Source organism: Lontra canadensis, unplaced genomic scaffold (genome assembly GCF_010015895.1).
Source record: "Lontra canadensis isolate GAN:19392208 unplaced genomic scaffold, GSC_riverotter_1.0 scaffold22, whole genome shotgun sequence".
Taxonomy (NCBI): Eukaryota; Metazoa; Chordata; class Mammalia; order Carnivora; family Mustelidae; genus Lontra; species Lontra canadensis.
This window is the reverse complement of record NW_022631016.1, coordinates 3,826,760-3,853,479: the sequence shown is the minus strand read 5'-3', so window position 1 is coordinate 3,853,479 and position 26,720 is coordinate 3,826,760. Positions and strand designations below refer to the sequence as shown.

Here is a 26,720-nt window from a genome sequence, read left to right as displayed (position 1 = left end):
TGCAAAGGCGCGCTGGGCTCAGGGCTTACGTACGCGATCCCTGGCTTTCCTTCTCTGTCAGCTGTACACTCTTGATTTAGGGCCAGATTATCCCGGAGCAGCCAATTAATGACTGTTTGTTAAGAAAAAAATTAACACTCTTAAAGACTATGCAAACAATTTAAAACAAAGAACGATGGTTCTAGATGGTGGGAAGAGAGTAACAGGCTCCCCTCCTCTTCCTCTCCCGTTTTCCCCACGATGAATGAGGAGGGGACAAGGGGGGCTCAGCTGAGAGTGGCTGGGAGGGCAGAGGTAGCTCTCAGGGACCCCCGCTGCTGGAGGTGTGCACCTGGCCTGCAGGATCGTTACGCACAACCTGGACAGCCCCACTCTGGCGTTCGACGGGGGTCGGGGTGGGGGGAGTCATGCCCTCTGAGAACCAGGGATCCGGGGATTGGTCCGCCCAGCGCCCCCCAGGGGCCCCTCCCTGGGCACAGAGCCCTTGGATGGGCTGGGCAGGACCAGCTTTCCGGGCCAGTAGGAGAGTCAGAGGTCCACCTGGGGTGGGCAAGGCTCCGGGTGTGGGCACGGACACGCGGGGGCACGTGTGCCAGGAAGCCCTGGTTGTAGCATTGTCCACAAACCCCTGAAGTCCTCCACAGAACGCAGACACTGTCGCTTCCCTACAGCTGGAGTGCGCCAGCTGGATGTCACTCACAGTGACATGCCATGTCACTCACAGCTCCATCTTTGCCCACAGTGCACGAACACACTGGCTCAGTACAGGGACCACTCTGGACCTCACACAAATGACCCCCGCACATAAAGACAAAATGAGGCGCCGTACACGTAGGTCCCTCCTCAGGATTCTTGAGGCAGGAACACGAAGGGTCTGAAAACCGTGCTCTGAATTCCTCGGAGAAAGTGCCAGGCAAGCAGAAGGAGGAAAGGGAGAAAGGCTTTAAGTTAGTGGCTGTGTCTTCCTTCTGAAGCACTTCCCCTGTGTTTCCAGAACATTCCACACTGAAGCCTGTGTGGCTTCCTCACTCTTGATGAGGCACAGTTAGACGTACATTTCTGGGCTCTCTGCACACTAGGTTCCTGACAATACCGTGCGACACGAGAGGACACGTGAGGAATGTTACCTGGAGGAGCGGGGAACGCTCAGTATGGGGGCGTCACACGCCTGGCTAACCGTGGGAGCGCTCACACAGCCTTCCCACCCACAGCGCCACCACTCACCCACCTGGCTGCCTTATTTACTCATGCGTTTTGTCAAAGCCTTCTGCTCTAAGATCATTAAAGAATATCCAGAAAAGAACCCAACAAACAGGCAAAATCTGCATTTGTAGTTGGCGGGGAGGGGGAGGAGTGCGCCCAACTCCACAGGTCTCCCATGTTACCTCCACGCCTCCCTCCCGTTCACTGCTGGGGAGGACGCGCCCAGGCACGAGAACGCACTCAAGGCCCGACACACCAGCAGAAGTGGGTCTCCTGGGTGACAGGCGCAGGGAGGGTGACGTGCACTCGGGCTGCATCCCAGTGAACGTGCCCTCTGTGGTCCAGGTGGTGCTGTTCATGGGCGAGGCTGCAGCGCCCCCTAACGGCCACGGTGCAACTCTTTCCACTCCCAAGCTCAAAACGCAGCCTCCCGCTCTCCACATTGAAGCTGTGAGCTCCACAGTCACATCCTGTCTTGAGAGAGAGAGAAATGACAGCCTGAAGTATCACATGCCAGTGGATTTTGTGCTTGGGATGAAAGGCTGGGACTTTCTCAGGAAAGTTCACGGGGACAGGGCTCAGAAGTGAGCTAAGATCATGGGCCACACTGCTCGCTGCCCCTCCTCACCGGCGCCATCCCAGGGGCAGCTCCTCAGGCTCCTGTGCCCCTTGTGTCCAGCAGCCCAGCCTGGAGCGTGTGGCCCCATGTGCACGTCACCACAGGAGCAGTAGAGCAGATGGCCAGGCTTGTCCTGGCTGCTCAGCTTGGGCCACCCAGAGCCTGTGTGCTTCCTGGGCGCCCTGGACACAGCGCTAGTCTAAGGCCTCCCCATTCTACTCCAGCTTCAAATGTTCATTCACTCACTTGCTGACACGCTCGTTTAAATCCTACACCACACAACCCAGTGTTCTGCTTGGATACCAGAAATTCAGTCTAACCGTAGCTTAGAACTGCTTCACAGCCTGAGGGTGCCAGGGCACTCCAGGGGAGGTCGGGTCTTTTCAACAGGCCACAACACCAAACAGATACTGACAAGTGAGCTCCACACACCTGGTGACCAGAGCTCAGCAACCAAAGGAAAAAGTCTGGGGCTCCCTATCCTCTGCCAATTAAAAACACATAAGCCTACTGAGGTTATAAAACTATGACCAACCCATTCACCAGAAATTCCCCCCACAAGCCACCTGCAAAACTAACCTCTTTGCCTTAACGTGCTTACCTTTGGGAAATGCTCCCCAAGGTCACTGTCACCCACTGGAGGCAAAATGCACTCATCACCTCGCCTGACCTTGTGGCACAAGTGGCCACCTGCCTGCCTTCCCGCCTTCTTAGCTGTGGCCAGGAGATAGCCGTCAAGGGACCACACCACTGCCTCCAGCCCAAGCAACTTCAAGTCACAAAGAGGTACTTGTTGGCAAGGTCTTCTCCCTTGTGACTTCACATGTGCATGCACGCGCGCATGCACACACACACACAGGTACACAGCTTTTAAATAGTCTCCCCACGATGTCAACTCCCCAACTTCTGCCCGATTTATTCTACCTCCACACTTTTGACTGTAAAAATTATGCTTGTGATTCCCACATCCCGAAAGCACACTTAATATTTGTGATTCCAACCACCAAACCTGTGTCCCTGTCGCCAACCCCTGGTGCCTAACCCAGTAACCTCGGAGTCTCGACTCCTACCTGGCCTCTGTCCCCCAGTGCATGAATTTAGCAGGGAACCTCCAAGATAGATTTGAAACCCATGTACCCTTTATCTTCTGCGGCCACCCTGGGCTCTCCCCAGACTTCCTGAGCGGTCTTGGTGCCCCCTCTTGCCCTCCTCCCATCCTTTGGCCCCAGAACCGCCCTACTAAAATGTGATCGCATAGGAGACCTCTGCTCAAACCTCCATCCAACCACGAACATGCCTGGAGCTGCCCAGGTCCTAGTGACGGCAGTCACCTGTATGATGGACCAAACGCTCGCCTCCTTAAACAGCGTGTCCAGGCTATACCAGCCTCCTTCCCGCATATAAAGGGCTCCTCCCTTTCAGAGCCAGTCACCGGACTGGGACGGTCACTTGTCTCCTCTCAGGGCCAGCTCCCTCCTCCCAGGCCCTAGCTCACCTGTTGCCTCCTCAGAGGGACCCTCCTTGCCCAATACCTAGAAAGAGAGGAGTCACCCCTACTACTCCAGTGCACAGCTCCACGCTTCCTCCATGCACTTACTACAATTTCTGACTGTTCATTCACTGGGGTGGGGGGTAGGATTTTCTCTCCCAGCAGGTCACAGGTCTTTGCCAACTGGGCCCTTGCTGTTTGCTCTCTGGCTCCTCCCAGCGAGGCCCCTAGCACGAGCACATACTCAGCAAACACTGGAAGAAAGAACAACACACCAACAAACAACAAAGAGCTTCCAAAGGGCAATGCAGAGTTATTTATAAATCTCAATTATGTTTGTTATAATTACTTTAAAAACACGAGGCAGGAGTAGCAAAATAGTTGTCAAATGTAATTTTTAAAGGGCAGCAGTACTTGTAAGTAAACAAACCCAATCATGAGGGCCAATCAGTACGTAATCATCTGGTTTCCAACGTCACTAAGAGCATCTCGGAGAAACCCGCTAGACAGTGGTAATGTAGCATATTTCTATCACTTGGAATGGCCGTTTTGTCTTTGGTTAGAGTGGAGAATTTTCCGTCTTTGGTTAGAGTACAAGGAATGCCAAGTGTCACCCTTCACTGATCAGAACAATCGTGTGCATGGCTTACTTTTAATTTTTTATTATAAAAAACACATACAAGAGTTTTAAGAAATGATGAATAGAAGACAAATCAGAACCACGGTGAGTTATTAAACCCATTTTCTATGTACAAATACTAAAATTCCGAAAGTGGAATATCATCAAATGTGAAACACATTATAGCACGGTCCATATATACACGGCACACACAGAGACCTCCTGCGCGTCTCTGAATCGTCTATGTACAGGTCGCTGACACAAAGCCTGCAAGTGAACGTCCACTCTTCAGCCCTCCTTGTCCTGACACAGTGACGGTTTGAAGGGCCTGCAGAGATAGGAAGATGATGCACTAGAACGGGTCTCTAAGGTTCTCTTGGGTTCTCCTCTGACCAGTCGCGCACCATACCTTGAGAAACAATTTTGAAGCCCATTTCCAGCTAAGACAGCCGAAGAGTCTTCTAGCTCTTTCTCAGCCAGCTTATTTTTCCCGAGTCAATCATTTCAGCGCAAAGTTCAAAATTAGCCTAGGAACCAAATCCATGCCTTTATATTAAATTCATTATAAAATGCCACTCAATTTTAAAAAGCGACTAAAGGACACTTTCTGCAGCAAAAAAGGGCTAAGTTCAAGTTTTTGTTGTTTGACCAAGACACAATAATACAACCCACGTCATGGAATCACAACAGCCTTAAGTGAAATGTATGCGGTTTAGGGAAAGGCAGCCCTGCCACGGCCGGCTTCTGTCTCCTCGCCACAGTGAGGAGAGCCTCTGGGCATTTTCTCTCTTCGATGTCTTTCCTTTTGAAACCTCAGTTTGTGCTCCGTGAGCTGACTCATCTATTTGTACTCGAGATATGTAAAGGCACTTCTCTAGACGCGGGGCGCGGGGTGGCTTAGCCGACTTCCTCCGCGCACAGTGAGCTGACTTCCTCCAGGCAGCTGAGCACCGCGGAGGGCACACTGTGCGCGGTCTCTTGGCGCCAGGCCTCCAGGATCTTGGATATTTCCGCTGGATTGCTGGGACTCAAATCACAGAGCGCGTACACAGCCGCCAGCTGGATGCCCCACGGGATATCTGCAAGGAATTTTCATATCTGTCATTACTCAAGAAGATGCTTGTGATTCAAATGTTCATGCTGTCCTCCACTAAATCACTATTCACATACAGGACACCCTCTGCCAGCATGAAAACTATGAAAGAAAAGTCCTGTAATGAAAAAATGGGTTAAGCACACATCTGCAGATGGAAAGAAACAGAAGAGCAGAGGAGCAGAAGGGCTGTGTGCAGGCCCCAGTGCTGGCCTGGCCCCCAGCTGGCAGAGTCAGCACAGGCCACGCGGCCAAAAAGCTCCCAGCCTCGTGTGACCCGTGCCAGAGCTTCCCGGAGCAGCTCTGGAAGGATCACACTCCATTCGAGAGTTTCCATAAAATGTGGATCGCAAAGCATTTGTCCAAGTGGTGACTCCACTGGCCATCCAGTGGGAGTGTTTACTCGTGGGCTCTGAACACGAGGAACGCAGCCCTGCGGGGAGGCGCAGCTCGCCCCGCCCCGCCCCTGTCCCCGTCCCCGCACCCCCACACCACAGTGCACCACCGGAGCACCAGCCGGGGCCGGAGGGCCACAGCCAGGCCCGAGACCCTGCCGTGAGGGCCTTCTCATTTCGCAGAAGTCTTTTCAGAAGTTACTTAATTAAAATCAGCTAAATTTTAGTTAAATTGTAATTCAAACCACACACCAGAAAACCCACAGCAGCTCCCACGCGGGGCGCGCAGGCCGAGCGGCCGCGTGCCGATCCCCGCAACCGCGCGGCAGTGAGGGGGGCACGGAGCACCGCACGCAGGAAAGACGCAGATGCGGTGCAACAGGAGGAACGCAAGGGACTCGAAAACCACTTCAATAAACAGAGGTTTTACCTTCGTCCCGGGCGTGCTGGATGAACATGCCAATGACGGAGCTGATGTTCTTCACGGCGGACGGGAAGCCCTCCTTCAAGCCCAGCTGGCCTAAGCGACCTGAGGACACAAGGAAACCAAAACGCGAGCCACCTTCAGTGAAGTGTGAACTTCTCGTAAAGCTCTAAAATTCTGGTTTCCTTCCTGTAACACCGTGTACGTGAACGATCCTGCAGTTCAAATGGGAACATGTTTCTTACATGAAAGCAGGTTAAAACGTGAGGCACCGGGACCCCACAGAGTGCCATGTATCTTACTGGGGGCGGTGGGGACCGAGGCGACCAACCAGCCCGGCTCTCTCTCACACTCAGGACACGACAGCAGCAGGCTGTCTCAGCGAAGGTATCACAAGGAGTGGAACTTAGGAGAAAGACTGGCTGCCGCAGGCTCACTGGGAAATGGTGGATTTCTGCGAGGCTCCAGGAAGCCCCGCGCCGCTGCCCAGCAGGCCTGGCTTCAGTCCGACCCACAGCCGCTCTGACCCGGCCGAGAAGCACAGCGGCACTTGAGTGTGGTTCGCAGACCCCCCGAGTCCTCAGGGTCAAAACAATTTTCACACCACCAGCACGTTCACTCGGAAGTGACCTGCCTTCTTCCCAGGGCTGGGCCCGGACGGACGGCACGAAAGCCGGGGCCCAGGACCTGGAAGCTGCTGGAACGGGAAGGGGACCAGGACGCTCCCCCATGCAACACCCACATCTCCCTGAAAGAATGACTGACTGACTACAGCTCTTCAGACCAAGACAGACACTTTCTCAAAAATGAATAAAGTGAACCTAGTCCCTGCAAGGACATTTATCGCTGTTGTCCAAGATAAAACGTGAGCAATTAAGCAAAACCAGAATTTTGGAAAACCTTCCATCAGCCACCCAGAGCTTGACAGCGTCAAAAATCTGATGAGATCAGTGATGACACCAACGCCTGTTTTCTCCATCCTGTTGCTATTTGGAGGACCTATGCAAATCAGTATTTTCCAAGTGCGCGGAGGAAGTCACAGAATCACGACTGGGCAGAAGGCCACCTCCACGCACTGCGAGGGCCCCACGCAGCTCAGCAGAAGACTCCCTGGGGAGGTTCAGACTTCAAGCTGCATCCAGCCTTCCGGGAGTTCCCCCTTGTGGAAGTTCAACGCAGTGTCGAAGAACATCCACAATGATCTGAAGAGGCTATTAAAATACTCCTCTTCCTTTATCAGCTCCATACAAAACTGGATTTTCTTCACACACTTCAACCGAAACAACGTACTAAAGGAGCCCGAGTGCAGCGCAGAGAGGCCCACGAACCAGACAGTGAAGAGGTCTGCGACAGGATAAATGCCGTTCTCCTCACCGTTGTTGTTGCTGGGCAAATACTGCTCATGGAGGATGTCGTCTATGTTAACAATGGTTTACTGTTATTAATGTTAAATGAATAGCTACAGGTTATTTTCAATCCTGAACACGTTAACACCTGGTAGATACGACCTGGAGTGACAGAAGCTCCGGGGTTTCTCACTGGGGGCAGCGAAAGCCAACTGAAGGCTAACGCAAACAAGATGAGGCCACCAGCTAGTTCCCACCCACCCGGTCCTTCCTTCATTCCCAGGATCCAGGGACTCGAGCTTGCTTCAAAGCCGAGGCCCCATTCTCTGTCTCATGGGGAGAGGACTCTGGACACACCCGGATGCACTCTTACCACATTCTTCCTGGGTTCTTACGACAGGACCCTGCAATCTCACAGTTCTGTATGCACGTTTTCTCAGTACCACACACATTCTCAGGTTTGTATGTGAACCCAGGCCCTCAGCTTCATCTCTTTCTCTAATATGGAGAAACAGGCCGAGGACACTACAGAAACCTTTATTACTTACTATCCCCAAGAAAAACCAACTTAGCGCTGGTTACATGCACCCTAAATGCTATGACAGAGAGCAAACGCTCCATAAATTCCTACTGATGGATGAATGCCTGGAAAATTTCAAATCCAGTGTGAAACTATAAACATCTGGATAATTTCTGGTAAATCTTTCACTGAGGCTGAAAAGTATTGTACTCCAGGGATCAGGAATTTCACTTACTGATCACTCAATAGCAGATAATTATCTGCTTCCAGTCGGATCAGACTGGTAATGGTATGTCCCCAGATCTGTCCTGCAAGACAATCTACCAGGGGTGTTCAAACCGTTAGTGGCAGTAGAGATAGGAACGGGCGTGTGCCAAACACAGATAGGGCTCATCCGGCCGTAGGATGTGAGTGTAACCTCAGGTAATAGAGAACCCTATTAAAATGGCTTCTGTTCTTTCAATTAAAAATGCTTAATGAATTAGATTTTGTAAGTGATTTAAATTAATGGAGCTATCAGGGTTATAGTAAGAGGAAGTCATAACTCAGAGGTAGGTGGCTTAGGGGAAAAAACATACATACATGATGACAAAGATGATGGACAAATTTGCTCACTACATGGGAAGGAAAGTCCTCCTACAGAAGGAATGCGAGTCCAGGGTGGCCCAGCCACATTAAAACACAACAAGTAAGAAATGTGGACTTAACCTCCAAGTCTAAGGACTGCCCAGCACCCAGGGAAGCGTGAGGAGGGCAGCTGGGGGCCAGCCAGGAAGGTGCCCGTGTAGCCACCAGGGTTTTCATTCAAGAGTGCAGATACAGACATCCCGAGGGAAAAGTGTGCTGAGAGAATTTCAAAGAAAAGGGAACAAGCCTGGGAAGAGACTGAGTACAAATCAACAATGGTTACTTCACCTGGCCCCACGAAAACCTGCTGTGGGAAACGGTATTCTCCTAGCTTCTAGGATCCAGTCAAGACCAGATGGGCCAGGGCTAGTTCACAAGCTCTCTGGGGGCAGAAAAGGTACCACGTAGCCCTGCACTCAACTTGATCCAGCAGCATGCGAACTGTGGTCCCCGCTCTGCCACCTCCCCATGGTGTGACCCCAGAAACAAGGGCTGAGCCTTTCCAAGCTCACGTCTGCCCTGACCGAGGTAGGTTCTTCCACTTCTCATGGCCCCCTGAACCCACAGCAATGCACTTTACAAGATGCGCTAACACGTCATCATTGAAGATGTCAGACCCTGATCTAATAATCCTACACTCGCCAAGAGCAATCTTCACACCCCTATCCAGCATCAGACAACACAGACCTGCTCTGACAGAAAGCGTCTTTTATTTCCCATGGAGTGAAAATCCAGTTAGGGATTTGCAAATCTAGAAATAAAAATAAACATTAACTCCTCTATTTTATGAATGATTAGTGATTTCGGTCATTATTAAATCACAGCCCAGCAATTTAATTACTTGCTAAATTCTTCAGTGTCAGCTTCAGAAACCGCAAGAAGTTCTCCAATGGACTATCTTCTTAGAAACAGTTCCAGCTCCCAAGTCTGACAGGTGTGCAGACGGGCCCATGCACATCCGACCCTGACATGACTCCTCAGAACTCTGCCAGCAGGCCTCGCCTGTCTCTGCGCCCCACCCTCGGCCATCCACCCACACCCCGCCCCATCACCCAGGAATATCGCTTCGGTGGACAGCCAGCCAAAGCAGGCAAAGCTGAGCCACCACTGGCCAGCCCCAGCCCGCGGAACCATGGCCAGCCCGGCCGTCCCAGCAGCCCTCTCCTGTCTACAGAACTAAGGAGGCTCCCCAGGCCTGCCTCTGCTCTCACTTTCCCCATCACCACCTCCTAGCTATCCACCCTCTGGATCACATTCGATATTTGTATGTTAACATTTTATCCTGCAATACTGTTAACTATGTATTGTCAATTATTCCCGTAATATACGACTTACTATGTATGACTTTAATTATGTCACTATCCACACACACATCTTCTAAAAAGCTTTTCAGGCAATCTGGACATCCAGCCAATGTGGAAGACCCCTGAGAGCCAAATGTACGGGAGATTCACGCATGAGGCTGACGCTCTGCCGTGGACGCCCAGGGACTGCGTGGAAGTCACCAGAAGTGACCAGCAGCCTTCTGCTCTCCCACACCCGTCCCCTCTCCTGCTCCGGCCAACACGTATGTGTCTGTAAACAAACACCTCTGCAAACAACAGCAAAAATCACACCGTATTTCCTAAGTGTGACTTCAAAAAGTTTATCGTGTTCTCTCAAGATTCCAAAGATACCTTATCTATCTAGATCAAGAGATCTATTTATGGATTTAACAACACCTCCCAATTTTTTAAATTTTCAAATAGGTTCTATAATTTAAAATGCCATTTCCAAGTATGAACATTTTTCTGGAATCCTGGAGAGAAGAGGCTATTGAAAGCAGAGCGAGACGTCCGGATGCCAGCGCACTGCTGAGAATGCTGCCCCTAGCCCTGCTCTGTCCTTACTGCTTCCAGGCGAGGGCTGAAACTGTTCCTCAGGGCTTCCGGAAATAAGGGACTCTGCAAACTATGTTTTGAGACGTTCCCCCCAGGGAGCGGTTCATCCACTTCCACACCTCCAGCTGCCTTTGCAGGCATCTCTTCCAATTCCCCTACCGTCTCCAGCAATCCCTTGGCCCACAGGCTCTCTTTTTGGTGACCCCCCAGGTGTACTTCCGGCTCTATCCCGGGGAAGGAGAGGTCTTCCCTAAGAGCAGGCTGCTGCTTGGACCATCTTGCACGTTCACTCAGCACCACGTTCTTCAGTAAGTGTGCACGGAGCAGCAACGCCAATTTACTGGGACGGCGACCTAACTAGCCGTTACGTACACGTCACGGACAGATCTACTTGCGGGTCTTACTTAGATAACTTAATATTCGCAAACCTTCCTTCAAGTGGTACTATCTTGAAGCTCTAACTAAACTCCAGAGACACTTAAAAGCCACGGTGAGTATGTTCTAGGATCTGACAGGCTACGACACTGGTATCAGATGAGCCTTGATGGGGTGGCTCGGGGGGCAAGGACTATGTGCTAGAGATGGAGAAGTCCATTCAAAGTAAGAAGAGCCTTCCAAAAATTAACAGATCTCCTCAGTGATAACTCTGCATGGTCTGGAGAGCAACTCGTCAGAGATGATGCAAGGAGGAAAAAATGAGTAAACATAAAAAATAAAAAAGTATGGGCGACAGGGAACAGAACCAAAAACCCAGAGATCCTGCTTACCCAAGATGGAAGAGCACCTATGTCCCATTTAAAATCTGTGTATGGGCTTGGAGGAAAACAAGGCTAGTCCCTAGTCCTGGAGTTGCATGATGTGACCCTGCCTGGGCCAGCAGAGAAGAACGTGGTACACGAGCAGGACACAGCACGCTACAGACACTGAATGAGTCCCGAGCATCTCAGACTGCAATTCCACGCGCTGCTGGGCATGTGTGCACGTGCGTGTCCCCGTGGAACCAAGCAGCACACGTTCAGTCACGTGTACAGTGAACCGCATGAAGACCTCATCTCTGACAAAGTCAGAGAAAACATTAATCTATAAAGAAAGGGTCTGAGCGAGGAGAAGGAAGTGCGAATGCATCTGATACGGTGGTGGCAGAAACCGTCACTACGGGAGGTTTTGGTCAGCAACCTTTATTACACTTACCCCACTCATATGTGATCAGTAACAAGAAAACGTTTTATTAAAACAGACAACTCACCGATCAGCCTCAGTATCGATGCTATAATAATATCAGGAGTATATGCAATGTTCGCATGTCCTTTTCTGTATTTTATCCACTTATCCATTACAGGCCACAGCTCTTTACTAAAAAACAACAGAATATATATATACATACACGAGCGTGAAAAGCTTGCATGCTCACCGTCACTCAGATATCAACAACTTCAAAATGGTCCATAAGAATTAGACAATTGATAAAGAAGGACTTTTCTTTTTAATTTACTTATTTTTAAGTAGGCTCCACGCCCAACGTGGGGCTCCAACTCACAACCGTGAGATCAGGAGTCGCATGCTCTACTAAGCCAGTCAGGCACCCCAGAACAAGGTCTTCTGAAGAAGACTCTTTTTAGGTTAAAAAGAGACCAGACACAGGAAGCTCGCACACTCTCCAACCATTCAGATACTTGGGTCCACACTGACTTAAAAGAAGCTGCAAGTACCTATAGGCTTGGACCTTTATTCTGTGTCCACCCCTTCTACAAGGCTTTGAGCAGGGATGCCAGACAATGTCCCCAAGTCACAGAATTGGAAGAGGTGGGAGTCTGGGACGTTCCAAACATGCATGTGGCACCTGTGTTCTAGAAGCCTCTGCCATGTCCTCGGAGGAGTGTGGAGGTCAGAGGCAACAATCAAACCACACCTTACAAACTCTCTACTGACTGAAAACAGTGCCAGCTCCTCTTTGCTTTCTCTTCCTTCCAAAGTGTATTTACTTCTTATATGGCATTTATAGTATTAAAAAGTTAAATGCCAACACACAGAAAAAAAGGGAAATTAAAAGCACCTCAAATTGAGACATTTTCAGATAACATTACTCAACTAATTCTGGACTTTCCTTTCGCTGTACTTCTCTAGGCGCACAGTATAAACCCAGTGGAGGTGACCACAGCACTCTGGGCTCCGGGTGCGGCACTGGCTCAGGCACGGATCCCGTTCTTCAACACTCCGTCCTCACCCCCAGCGGGGGTGCCCAGAACCACCTGTGGTGGACTTACTTGTCACCCTGCCTGCTGTGCTCCTCCCAGTCAGGAGACGAGGCCCACAGGAGGCACTCACATCTTTATACAGACAGTACTGGACACACCACACCGTCACTCCCTTAGCCAGCAGAGCATGGGAGCTACTCCCATGTCAATATCTAAACATCCACTTACAGCGATTATTTTAATGTGGCAGGACCATAATTCAATTCCCTATCATTTGACATTTAGACACATAATCTGTCCCTAGTGTTAAGGAGGAAACGAGAGCCCAGTTTTCCACAGAACACATTCAAGTACCTCCAGGATACGGACTATTAATCCTTTGTGAATCCTCTGTAATGCCACAGACTCCTTTAAATCGGTCTTTCTCAATCAGGCTTCCAAGAAAATTAAGACCTATGGAATAATCACCTGAGTGACGGTTTTCTCCGCTCTCCCACCTCCTGTTCTTCCAGAGATAAATATGGCTAGTGCCAGAATTCTCCATGCATAGAGAAGAGCGGATTCATTACATAAAGCAGATGCCTGAGACTAAGCTCCCTCCTGAAACCTGGTGAGAAGAGCCACTAACATGGCACTCTTCCTATGTCTGTTCACACGGGCTTCCCAGAGTATCTGAATGTTAAGATCTGATCATGACACCTTCCCCTACACCAGTCATGGAGGACTGCCTTTCTGGGCACTGCTCTAGGAGTTGGGGATGTTCCAGTGAACCCAAACCCCCCCTTCACAGGGGTCACCGCTCCTTGGGAAAGAGAAAGTAGTAACAGAATATACGGAAAGTAAGTTACAGCCACCACAAAAACAAAGCAAGGGGATGTAACAATAATACATGTCTTTTATACAATCTTTACCCAAATCAAATGTTGCTTGTAAAATGTTTCAGCAACCTTCAAGAGCAAAAACAATTCAAACCACAATTCAGCAACCATGTGACAGCCTACCTTCCAATTCAAGAACCCAACTTTCAGATAGCACAACAGCCTTGTACCTTATAATGTTATCATGTGTCCAAATCCACTTCTGATGGCAGCAGAGCAGGTCAATAGCAAATATGTACTCCCAAGTGTTATCACTTAAGTCTTCCCCAAATTTTTCACTGGACTGAAACTCCGTTTTTGGACACAACTGTATGGTCAACAGCAGCTTAGAAACCATGAAACCCACATCCACAGGAGCATTCTAGCAAATGCAAAAGAAAAAAGAAAATTTAGAGTTTCAAATATAACACATCTTATGTTAGTCATCTCGTAAGTAAGAGTGTAATAAGCATTAGATGAATAATCATTTAATTTTAAAAAACACTTTTTGAAAGTTGTATTTGAATAGGAACTATGTTTATCGTAGTCCTATAATATTTGCCCTAAAATGATTATAAGCATAGAGATTGGTAGGCCAGATAAGAAAACTCCAGGCAGGGGGCATCTGGGTGGCTCAGTTGGTTATTACGCATGCCAACTCTTGGTTTCGGCTCCGGTCATGATCTCAAGGTCCTGAGGTCGAGCCTGGGGGCTCCATGTTCCAGACTCTCCCTCTGGCTCTGCCCCAGGGAAGAGGCTTACACACTTGTGCTTTCTAAAATAAATAAATAAAATATTAAAAAAAAAAAAAAAAAGCCTCCAGGCAGAAAGCAGAATCTAATCAGGCAGAAAGGAGATAAGCTGCAATACAGATAGAAATGCAAATTTATTTTACCTCAAATCAGAGAAGAAAAGTTGTAACTTTTTTAAACTTTGAAAAAGTTCTTCCAGTTCTAATCCTCTGACCCTCAATATCAGTCTTTTTACAAAAATTCATAAACTCGGGTCAGCCAGCACCAGGCTCCTCACCCAACATCTTTCACACCTGTGCACGTTTGATGCTACACGTCCCGGGAGCCTGAACTCGTTCCTGTCGCTGAATGTTATCCTTTATGTAAGGGACCAGCCTGCTTACGCACTCACCCCGACAGACATCCACACTCTCCAGCCCAGGCTACCCGTGAAATGCTATGAGCGTGCATATAACCTGTCTTCGTGTGGACATTAATTTGACATCTCTTGGACAAATACCTAGCAATGGATTTGTAATTTTTTCCTTTCTTATGCTGTTTTTTATTGGGTTCTGTTATTAAAAATAAACAGGGGGTCCCTGGGTAGCTCAGTCGGTTAAATGTCTGATTCTTGATCTCAGTTCAGGTCTTGATCTCAGGGTCATGAGTTCAAACCCTGTGTTGGGCTCCACAATGGGCATGGAGTCTACATTAAAAAAAAATAATTCAATAAGTAAAAAATAAAAAAACTTGCAAAACGTACTAGGAAAAGACTGGAATTACTTTCTTCAGAAGACTAGGCAAAATTCAGTGGAATCTACACATGCTTTTTACACAGTAAATTATACATCAACATTTCCACTTCTTCTGTGACAACTGAAAACAACTGATTTATCAACTGTTCCACCTCTAATACCAAGTTTGGTCATTTTCATTTTGCTAAGAAAGCTTCCGGCCTGTCACACAAAGCTGCAGGTGGTGGTCTTCTCAACCTTTCTCCCACATCTGGAGTCTGTTTCCTTTCTCATTTTTGAAATCCTCAATATTTTCTATTTTCTCTTTTTTCATTAATCTGATCTGGGAGCTCGGTTTTGCTACTATTTCTTAAAGGCATTTGCTACTATTTCTTAAATTTTTCTACATGTTTTTTTCTTCTCTGCTTCATTACTATTTATTGCCTTTTAAACTCTATTCCTTTTTTTCTAGATTCCTTCTAGGATCTCAGATATTTAATTTCTAAGATGACAATCAGCCATTCTATTATCTAATAATGAAAACATTTAAACTACCTTAATAAGTTTTATAAAAACTAGAGATCTTTGGTACGAAACGTTTTCCTTTTCAATGACTTTTAAAATATTCATCTTACTTTTGAGTTGCTGTTCATTCCCAGATTGTCCAGGACCATGTATGCCAACTTTCAAGGAGTGTTTATGGAATCTTTGAATTACTTATAGAGGATTTCATGGAATTACTACCAAAGAGTGTATGGAATCTTTACTTTTTAGGAATTAAAATTTTCATGTGGCCAAATTCATCACTGGTTTTATTAATGTGCCATAGACATGCAAAGAAATATATATTCTTTCAAGTTTACTTGTTGTATTATTGAATTTCACTGTTCTACTCATTTTTGTCTATCTGATCTGTTGAATTCTGTGAGAGAAAATCTGGAAGTCTTATAATGGCATTTTTATCTCAAGTATTACTCACTTTTTATACCTTTGATTTTATATTTTTATTTGATATGATATAGAACAAACACATTTAGTGAAATTCTATTTTCTTTATAATGTCTTTTATCATCAAACTACCATATCTGGTTTCACCCCGACCAGGCCACCAGGAGGTGCCAGTGTACAAGCAGGAGGACCAAGCAGGGGCTACTGCCCTGCAGGAACCTGGGAGGAGGGGGCATGACCGAGGCAGGTCAATGACACGAGGTGGAAGGGCTCTTCTGACTAAGCTGCTGACCTGAGTTCGATGGTATCTCCCAAGATGACACTATTTATCTAGACGAGTTGCTGGAAAGATGATTACGGTCTTGCTTTTTAATGTCTCCTTAACTTCTGTTTACCATTAGTTCTTTCCTCTATTTCTTATAAGAAAACAGAAGTCGGGGCACCCGGGTGGTTCAAGCAGTTGGGTGTTGGGACTCCTGATTTCAGTGCAGGTTAGGATCTTCGGGCTGTGAGCTTGAGCCCGGGCATCAGGCTCTCTGCTCAGCATGGAGTCGGCTTGGGATGCCCTCTCTCCCTCTCCCTGTGCCCTCCCATGCTCTTGCTCTCTCTTTAAAAAAAGAAAAATCTCTCTCTTTCCCTCTGTCCCCACTCATGCTCTTAAAAAAAAGAAAACAGTCTAATGAATATTAATATCAAAAAGCACAAAAATGGAAAGCAAAATGACATATAAAACTGCACTACACACAAAAGCCAGGATAACTTCAAGAGGAAATTCATACACGGTCATTTAAAAACAAACCAAGGTTGGGACGCCGGGGTGGCTCAATTAAGTGTCCAACCCTTGATTTAGGCTCAGGTCATGATCTCAGTTTCATGAGCTCAAGCCCTGAATTACGCTCTCTGCTCAGCATGGAATCTGCTTGGGATTCTCTCTCTCCCTCTCCCCTGTGCCCCTCCTGCACTCTCTCTCTCTTAAAAAACAAACAAACAAAAAAAACAGAGAGAGAGATTCTATCCCTCTGCCACTCCTCCCACACACACATGCACACTTTCTCTAAATAAATAAAAAATTAAAAACAAAGATCAACCTCTCACTGAATTCGACATCACTTCTTAGAGTTTCCCACTGTCAATTCAACCTCCAGAGGTTCTCACTAGACCACAGCTGTAACATAAAAGAACACCAATCTAGATGGTATATTAGCACTCAGTTACCAAAGAAAATCATAAAAAGAGGTAAAGAACACATAAGAACAAAATATTTAAATAAAAATTCCATCAATCAAAAAGAAAAACACAATATTTAGATTTTAAAAAGTCAAAACAGGAAGGAGTTGCAATGCCATTTCTCAGCTCTCCAAGTGCCCACCACAGAAGCCAGTGCTATGCAGCTCCTGTGAACCACCCCCTACATATACATTCTACATGATCATCAGTCATAAATTAGTGAACGAAATAAAATTTTTGGTAAATTACCAAAACACCTACAGCTCCAATCCTTCCCGAAGTGCCTTATGCGCATTTCCTGAGCTAAATGCATAAGCTTAGGCTAAAATGGTATTTTAAAGGATTCAATAGGAAGAGTCCGTCCCTGAAATGCCTATGAACTAATTCAACACGAAACACAAAACTGAGTAAGGACATTCATATGAGATCTACAAGTAAGGTCTGACAACTGAGAAATAAAAACAAACCTTACCTTTTCCCAGTTGAGAAAGGCTCTCAAACAGTTCCGGACCTCTCCTTTAGCACGTTGCCTGGCAACCAACTGCATCGCCTTATTAATCACCGATTGGGAAATAAATACGTCATGCCACATATTTGCAATGAACAAAGTCAGTTTCTCTGACTCTGGAAAATCTATGAGAAAAAAACAAAACAAAAAAAAAAACCTTTATGTCTAATCAAGTGAATAAATTACAAGCTAAGAACCAATTTTAATAATTTCACTTGTGCCCTGTAGGGTCTCTTACCGCTGAAGGCGGGTGCCCGAGGAGGCCCTGCTTTGTGCAAATCTGCTTCTTTCTCCCCCAACAGTTTCCCTTTGGCAAACCTTCCTTAACTAGATTTGAAACATACACAGCACTGTCTTAGGAGAGGAGCTATCAGATCCAAACACGAAGCAATGGCAAGCCTCTCTCTTCAGACTTCTGCAACTCTAGAACCTCCCCATTTGAAAAGTGTCATTTCAGGCTATTTCTTATGCACTGGGAAGACGGAACTCACCTGTGCAACACATAAACGGCTTTTGATATGAAGAGATGTTTTTATACATCATGGATGATAATCTTCTACTGTGAATGCTTTCCCACAGTTGGCTTGTTTGTTTAGTCAACCTAACCCACATGTCGCTCACATACAATAAATTACTCTTAAGCACAGTCTGATGAATTCTGATGAATGATCATGTACGTAGAACCCCCACCACAACCAACACATAGAATATTTCCATCCTCCCAAACCCCATGGTCTGAACCCTTCCGGGGCCTCCCTTCGCCCCAGACACAGACAACCCCGACCCGCTCACCGACACTGCAAGTTAGCTGTCTTTCCTCCACTGTCCGTCAGTGCGTCCGGACAGCACGACTCTTTCCTGTCCGGCTCCCTGACTCAGCAGAATGCTTCCGCGACCCCACTTGCTGCCACCACCTCAGCAGCCCCTCACTTTGTGTGGCCAAGTTGTACTGAGCTGCTTGAGACCACACACCCGTCCTTCCTTCAGCTAACAGACGTCCGTCTCTAGCTCCGGGCGGCTGCCCGGGAAGATGCTGCGGGTATGTGAGCACCAGTCTAGGGGAGCTATGTCTCCACTTCTGCTAGATAAGGACCTGTGAGTGGGATTTCTGGGTCATACGACAAATGAAGATTTTGATCTAATAAGAAACTGTCCGTGTTTTGCAACTTGGTTGAACCAGTCGACACAGATTTTTAGCGTTTGGCAGGAAGCCACATCTCGCGTTTCCAGAGCAAGGAAGTCAAAGCAGACGCTGCTCACAGTCTATTCTGACCTGCTGCTTTGGAGACGGAAAATCCTCCCACCCCAGGACCCTCTCCACATGCTGCGCCATCTGCCCGGCATCTTCTCCCTCGCTTTTTTTTTTTTTTTTTTTAAAGATTTTATTTATTTAACAGAGAGACACAGCCAGAGAGGGAACACAAGCAGCGGGAGAGGGAGAGGGAGAAGCAGGCTTCCCGCCGAGCAGGGAACCCAATGTGGGGCTTGACCCCAGGACCCTGGGGTCATGACCTGAGTCGAAGGCGGACGCTTAACCGACTGAGGCCCTCAGGCGCCCCCTCCCTCACATTTCTTATAGGCACTCGCTGGTGTCTTCACACCTCAAGCTCAGAAGCCGCTCCGACAAGGAGAGCTTCTGTGACCCCTCAGTCTCACAAATCCCCCTCCACGGCACAGCCCCTCAAGCAACAGATCCTCAATGGCTGCGTACAATGCATCCTTGAGGGGTAGGGGTAAGTAGGGACCAGACAGAATCCCTGCCCTGACAGAGCACACAATCTGGTAAGCGGAGACAGCAAACAAAAGGGTTCGGGATACAAGGCAAGGGGGGTAAGCACCATGAAGAAGCAGCCAGGAGCCTGCAGGAGGAAGGCCATGGGAGTCCCGACAACATGGGGGGATAGCTTCTGAGGGAGAGACCTGCTCCCCACGAGCCTGACGAGAGGGGGCTGGCGGTGTTTGACAAGAACAGAACCTTGCGGGGGCCCAGCAGGGTCCACGCTGCTCGCCTCGCTAGTAGCCGCCACTGCGGGAGCCCCCTGTGCGCCGGGGCCACGTGACCGGCAAACACGGGCCTCACCATCCGGGCGTGTCTGCGTCTGGTTCCAGTCACCGTCCAGGCCCTAACACCTAGCGAGCACGCCAGGAACTACTGCCGAGTCCACCAGGGACGAAAGAGGAAGCAAGGAAAGGAAGAGCGCCACAGACGGCAGCCTCGCTCACAGGTGTACACACGCCGGGCACAGTCCACTCCCCGCTTCACAAGCCCTGTGAGCTCCCTGAGGAGGATGAAAAACCTTGTCGAGGGAAGACTTTCTGACGGGAAATTGAGCTGCATTTGTTTATCATTTCTCTGTTTACAAATGTTCCCACTGAAGATGTCGTATTACAAAGGCTGACTCCCGGTCCACCCCGTCAATGGGGATGGAGGCAGAGGAAAGGAAAAGGGGCTCCAGGAGAGGCCTCCTGCCCCCGCCCTCTGGTCCTCTTCTTGCTCCAGGCTCGCTACGCCGTTGGAGTTCTGCCTTCTCCGGCTTCGGATGCAGCACCGGGTGTGTCCCTGACTTTACAATCGTTCTGTCGCCTCGTGTTGCCAGCATCTGACTCCTCAGTAACTACGCCAGGAGGAGACAAACACGCGGCGATGAGAGACCCCGAATTCTGTGCCAGCGGACGTGTGTGTGTGTGGACAGAAGCACGTGTAGGTCATGTCAGTTCTCCCACTGAAAACCAGGCAGGGCGTGCGACAGCTAAGGCTCCCCACGGCCTCCGATAAATGCGCAACCATTAACGCTATCTTGAAAGATACAGCGCACACTTAGCTGCAAGCACAGATCCAAGCGTAACAATGAGGTAAAAAGGCAGAAGTGGGCCTCCAACACAGAAATGTCGCTACCTAAACGTACCTTCCTTAAGTAGGCTGTAGCAAAACAAACGAGCTCTTTCCAAGTCCCCAAGTTGCCGACAGATGCCCACATACACTCTGCAGAGGGCGTGAATGTAATTGCGCTCCATGGAGATCTTCTGAAGTCTCAGTTCTGAGAGAATAGAGTGCAGCAAGCACTCTGCCAAATGCTGGGTTTGAGAAAAAAGAAAAGAGAAAAGGTAACGTACACCTGAATTGCTTCTGTCTGCTAAACAGCTCAAGTCACAAAACTGAAGCAGGGCCGTGAACCTCGCACTCTGCCAGCCAGCAGAGAAGAGCGGTCGCTGTGGCAAACCACCCGCTTTTACTCAGCCCAGTGACCCACCCCCGTCCCCCTGCCGGGTGTGGGGGGCAAGAGGTCCAAACCTGCAGGCTGCCTGCAGGGGCCAGGGGCCCTGCCCGAGTACATCCGTCGGCCTGCCGCCACGCCAAACAAGTATACTTCCTTGGTTTGGGCTAAAATAATTTTGCGTGTGTGCATTACACTCACTCTACATTCTTCTCCCATTCCTGTTTTCTGAATTCTGATGTGCCCCACACATTTATCCTGTCTAGGCCTTAAAAATACTGGGCAACGATTTTCCTACTTAAGAAGAAGGGCATTAAATAATTTGGTCCATTTGTTCACTTGAAAATAAATTATCTTTTCAAAGTGACATGTATTACTGTCTATACTTTCTGGAAGTAAGCAATCTACAAAAACCACATCCGTATTGTCACCACTATGACTCTCGGGATGTGCAGCTAACCAGCACAGCGCGAGCCATGAGACGCTGGAAAGAATCCACACAAGGTGTCGACATGGGAAATTGGAAAATACAACCCCAGAGAAGTCCTAGTACCCCAGCTGTGTGAATCCGCACAGTGTTCCCACTTTAACTGTTCCTATCTTGAAACCAAGATCGGTTCCTGTTTCATCGGTGACAGATATTAAAGGAGCCACAGGGGAACCCCTAGCTCTCTTTCTGGAAGGTGCTCAGACTCAAATGTGTGTGTACTGTCCACAGAAAAGGCTCCAGCACAGGATAATAATTTGATGCGTTGGAGCAAACCATTCTGAGCTTTTAATCATGCTGGAATTGATGGGAAATAGGCAACTGTCGTCCTGACCGTCACTTTTGTTTCTTTAAAACTTTAAGGTATTTGATGAATACAAATGATCAGATCGCCAGTGTCTTTTCACAACTCAAGTACACAAAATGCTGACTAGAAACAAAGTGTAGGTCACAATGTTTATACGGTATCTGTCTGCCTCGGAAACCGAGTTTCTGCTCCGGGTCATCTATCTGCCACATCGCTGAGAGCAGACAGCCTGTCTCTGAGGACATGCAATTCCTAGTGCTCCTACAGAAGAGCAACCACGTACCTTTTTGGTTGTGCTAAATTCATGAACAACTTCCTTCTCTTGATCTCTCATGACAGGCTTTTTGGAGATATTTCCCACATACACGTGACTTCGAATGACAGGTAAGAGATCAAAAGACGACTCTGCGATCTTCTTCAGCGCATCGGCTATGGCTTTGTCATGGGACTCTACAGTTTCTTTTGGGTTTGGAGGCAACTGTGAAACCGCACTGACGGTCAGAGGAGAACTTTCTTCCTCTGCCGCCACAGCTTCAGTTTGAGGGAGGCTCCTCCGGAGGGCCTTGCTGACTCCTTCTGTAGCGGTGCCCCCAGTTTCTGGTTCTGGGGACCCGCTGTCCAGCCGCAGTCTTTTGGCGCTCCTCAGCGTAGATGCAGACAACGTCCTTTTCCCCGCTGCATCCTGGCGAGTCCCCCCATCTCTGGACTTGTCCTGACTACAGTCACTCCCTGAGCTGCCCCCTGTCTTAACAAAGGCGGTGGATGTTGAGGTGATTGCCTTGAAGCCTGTGATAGCACTGACAGGCCCCGCTAAGGTCTTACGGTCTGCAGGAGGACCTCGAGTGAGCTGAATGTTCCCTTTGAGAATGTTGAGGGTACGGGCCCTGGCAGACAGCTCTGGGTACATGGTGTCGAGAATTTTAACGGAATTCTCCTGGGGTCCAGCCACAGCCGTGTGGGCAGATGCCAGAGGCGGGAGGCGGCCAGGCACAGGGAGGGCATGCTTTGGGGTGGCAGCACAAAATTGCAAGGGTGATGACAATATCCTCTCGCCGGCCGGTGCAGCAGATGGGGACGGAGATGTGCATGGGGGAGAGAGGCATCCCGGCTCTTCCGGCAAAGGAGACATCACAGGAGGCACAGGGAGTTCACACAAGGGAGAAATCTGACCAAGAGGAGAGGTAGGTGAGGAGGGAGAGGAAGTTGCTAGCAGCGGAGAAACTGGCTGCGAAGTCCTTGGAGGTGTAGCGACCAGAGGAGCAAGCAAGGGTGGCAGAGGGGGCCCCACCTCCTGCCGGATTTTACTCAGGGTATCAGAACAATCTGTAGGAGTTGATGTGTCAGCATTGGCTAGAATGGTCTGAGTTTGATTTCTCTGAGTTTTTGTGTTCTCTCTTTCCCCTGAAAATGACTGAGAACCTTCATTCTGATTAGTTTCAACTCGGCTTGATGCCAAAGCCTTTGCCGACCTGTTTGATTGATCTTTGTTTGAAATCTTTGATCGATTCTTATTTTTGCCGAATGGCTCTAGTTTCGAGTTAAAGTACGTGTGATCCGATGCAATGGTCTGAGACTCAAAGTTCTGATCATAGATCTCAGAACTAATCCTTACGCTAGGTTTGACAGGCCTGTTACGCAAACGACTTTTATCAAAGTTGGTGCTCTGGCTACTGCTGGAAATTTCCTCTTGGGCACATGATAGGTTGCTGCCGCACTGGGGCTCCTGAAATGGAGGGCCGGGGTGACCGGTCTCTGGGGACTTCTCCATGGAAGTAAGGGAAATGAAGCCAGCTCCCAGGCCTCCTCCATCTGGGGAAACAGGGATGTCTTCGGGAGTGTCACACAGTATGACCTGGTCCACATTTGGCATGAGAGCTACCCCATTTATGATGGTCCAGTGGTCCCCCTTTTCAATGACGAGATTTTGATCCTTATTGATGAGCACGTTTATGACTTCGGAGGTCACTGTTGATATCTGGCACTGAAACGTCGTTTCTGCCCCCTCCTCAGCACTGCCTTCTGTGGTCTGCCCCGCCACGGAGTCAGAGCGCTGGGGGGAGGACTCTGCCCCACCGCGGATCGGGCTGGTGACACTGGGAACACCCTCAGGACTGCCAGGAGTGACTTCGTTACTCGATGAGCCGCTAGCAGGAGAGCGGCCCTTGCCAGTCATGCTGGCTACTGGAGGGGATGTACCCGAAGGGTGTGGCGGGAAGCCATTCGCCCCCTGAGGGGGGACATGCTCTCTGACAGGCTCACTGGTCACGCCATCGTGCGTATTTGAGAGCACTAAGTCAGCAGTGTCTTTTCCAGGAGAGCTCTCACAGCTGGCCTGAAGCTCCCGTCCAAACCTGGTGAGCACCTCAGACAGCGTTTCCAAGGAGCGCCGTGTGAGCTGACCTGTGCTCTTCAGAGGACCGTCCTCTTCCTCGGATTCAATCCACTCTTCGGAGGTTTCAAGGGTTTCTTCTTCACAGAGCTGCTTTCCGTACTTTCCTCCTGAGAGGTCACCTGGCTTTAAGTCTTTGTTCATTTCTTTATGCAGGGTTCCTTTGCTAGAACATTCTGAAACAGAGTCCCCTGAACTGTAATCTCTTAACTGACAACTTTCAAGAAACATCACGACCTCTGATGTAGAGAGCCCGTCGATCTCAGAAAGAGTACTGATGTTGAAGTCCTGCAGCGCGGAGGTCAGGCAGCCCACCTCGACGGCAGGCCGGGTCTCGGCTGCGCCAGCACCTGGGGCTCCTAAACCTCTTCTGGAGGCGTGAGCAGCCCCCTGCGGTCTGTCCCCCAGCGCGGCTTCGGGCTCACTCTCTACCTCGCTGCCACTAGGCGCCTCACTCTCCTCCACCTCTGTGTCGCCACCTCCTCCCTCCCGAATGCCCGTGTAACAACACACAGGCCCGGCGAGAGCACTCGCGGGGACAGCACGTGTCTCCTCATCTTTTCTGAGAATCGCCGATGGGACAGCCGTCCCTGTGGTACCTGGACCTTCAGGAGAGGCCCTGCCAGGAGTCTGAGACGGCAGCTCTGGGGACTCCTGCAGGCTCGGGCGGACACGGGGAGAGCCCTCCGGGATGGCCAGAGCCTCGCTACCAGATCTGCCCGTGCCCCCATAGGGCACTCTGTCAACAACGAAACTTCTCGACACTGGCACTTCTGGAACGGGACGGAGTCGGTCCCCATCCAGCCCAGAGGAGTCCAGACTCGCAGCATGAAGGAGCAGACTTTGCTTCGGCACTGCCTCCTGTGCGGAGGCTTCGGTTGTGACGTCTTGGTTTGGGACAGGGATGTTTTTAGGAGAGAAAGACGGTTTGCTATTTGTGGAACAATGAGAACTTCCGACTGGTGAAGAACCACTTGGAAAACTGAAATTTAATTTTCTCCATGAGGCAGAAACTTGTGGCGAGGTCCCTTCATTAGCAGCCGCTCCCTGGGCAGCCCACGCCATGTCCTCTCTTTCTCCGCCACGTCTGGCTACAGAGGACGTGGGAACAGCCCCAGGACCGGCGTGTGCGGCCCCGAAGGGAGGCTCAGTCCTCTGCTGCCTCCAGGGTTCCAGTCTAGCGCTCTGCACTGTGTCGGGCCGGGCCTGCTTGGTGATCACGGACACTTGGTTAGGCAATAGTGACGTAGCAGCCCTGAGCCCCACGGGGTTATTTTCTGAGGCAAGTTCAGGCTTCGATGTGGACCGTCTACTTTCTAAGGGTGCTGCTGCCTGTTGTACCTGATGGTTAGTCTTCTGTTCGGGTTCTGACTTAGCCCTTAGCCTTTCTTCGCCACCTCTCCTTAACACATCACTATGGTGCCATGAAGGGCTTTTAAAACCAAACTCACCCTTGGCTAAGCCACGCTGAGACTCTAGCAATGGTGTAGAATCCGCCCTAGTCAGGGGGAGCTCAGCTCTGGGACCCTGGCTTCTGCACTGTGCGTCTTTCATAGCTTTTATAAATACTGACTGTGCAATTGAACAGACTTTGGGAATGCCTTTCACAACATCTGTGGACTTGACCTCACTGCTGCTTTCATTATTAAAATGTGATGCTCCCAACTCAGGGCTCAAAGCACACAAGCTATTCTCCAGATGGTTCTCTCCGGCCGGACACTCTGGGGGCTCAGGCTGCAGATCTAGCACGTTCAAGGTTTCAGCTTTTAACTGCTGTTCTGAGTGATGCAGTTCCACAGACGTAACTTTAGCAGGAATGTGTCGGTCATGAGCATACTTCAATCCAGAGGAAGATGGGGAGTCACTGCAGACAGACGATGCTCCCGAGGTAGAAGAGGAAGAAAGGCTGGCATCACCACGGAGCCCTGGGGCACCCGCTGCGTCACCTACGTCGTCCTCTGGCTCAGGCGATGCTCCTAAAATGAAGTCTTGAACATCTCGCTTCTTTCCCAATACTCTACACATTCCCTGGAAGTGGTCAGAGATTGACAGATGATCTGATTCAAGAGGGATTTCATTACTTAGTGTCCACTTAGCAAACTGTGATTTGGGGGATCCTATCATTTTGGATAGTAGGGTTTTCCCTTCAGATTCCATGAGTTCGCTGAATGGCCTCTTGCCGAGGGGAGAGGAACACACGTCAGGCTTCCGGAGGGCCGCTTCCCTGCCCTGTGCCCGGCTGCCAGACGACGTCTCAACACACACGTTTCTGATGGGTTCATGAAGTGTGTTCTCAGTCTGCACCGACTTATCCACCTCCCTAACCTCTCTCTGTCTTTGTGCCTCATCTGAAATGGCTCTTCTCCCGTCACTCCCGGACTCAGATGACACCATCCAGTGGTTCTCGCGAGCTACGGAGTATGCAGCTGAAGGCTCTCTCAGCGTTGCTGTGAACGTCCCAAACCCGACAGTTGTCACTTCATTTACTTCCAACGTAGCCAGAGCCTGGGTGGCTTCATGTGATTTGAGCTTTTCCTCCCAGGTACCACCACTTCCTTTACTTTTTCTGGATGAACCAAAATACTGTGATTCAGATATCTCATCTTCTGAAACAGACTCAGCAGAATTTCTATGTTGGGACAATTCATTATCACTGGAATCTGTATACTCTCCGAAGTAGGTTTCCTTAAAAACGAATGAGTTATTCTTATTAGTTAAATCTTAACTAAAATGACTAAATATACCTAACAATTAAATGCCTTAAAAAGTGATTCTTATGAAATACTAATTGGACCGACTACATATAATGATCAATTAAATGCATTCCTCAAGAATCCTTTCAGACACAGCCAAGGAAAGGGTAGCTCCCTGTCGGGAAGCTGCCAGCAGGGAGACGAGCTGCGGTCT

The 26,720-nt window shown here is 49.2% G+C and overlaps 1 protein-coding gene across 1 annotated transcript in view; it reads right to left on the bottom strand.

The window, feature by feature from the left end:
- Positions 1-3,949: 3,949 nt before the first annotated feature.
- ICE1 (interactor of little elongation complex ELL subunit 1) overlaps positions 3,950-26,720 on the bottom strand; it is a 56,640-nt gene continuing 33,869 nt past the window's right edge. The window contains exons 13-19 of the mRNA XM_032861848.1: positions 21,708-26,498; positions 20,322-20,490; positions 17,380-17,540; positions 13,459-13,649; positions 11,462-11,568; positions 5,849-5,947; positions 3,950-5,009 (exon numbers count right to left, since the gene is read on the bottom strand). Coding sequence (XP_032717739.1) covers positions 4,828-5,009; positions 5,849-5,947; positions 11,462-11,568; positions 13,459-13,649; positions 17,380-17,540; positions 20,322-20,490; positions 21,708-26,498 — 5,700 coding nt within the window. The 3' untranslated portion in view covers positions 3,950-4,827. The remainder of the gene's footprint in view (positions 5,010-5,848; positions 5,948-11,461; positions 11,569-13,458; positions 13,650-17,379; positions 17,541-20,321; positions 20,491-21,707; positions 26,499-26,720) is intronic.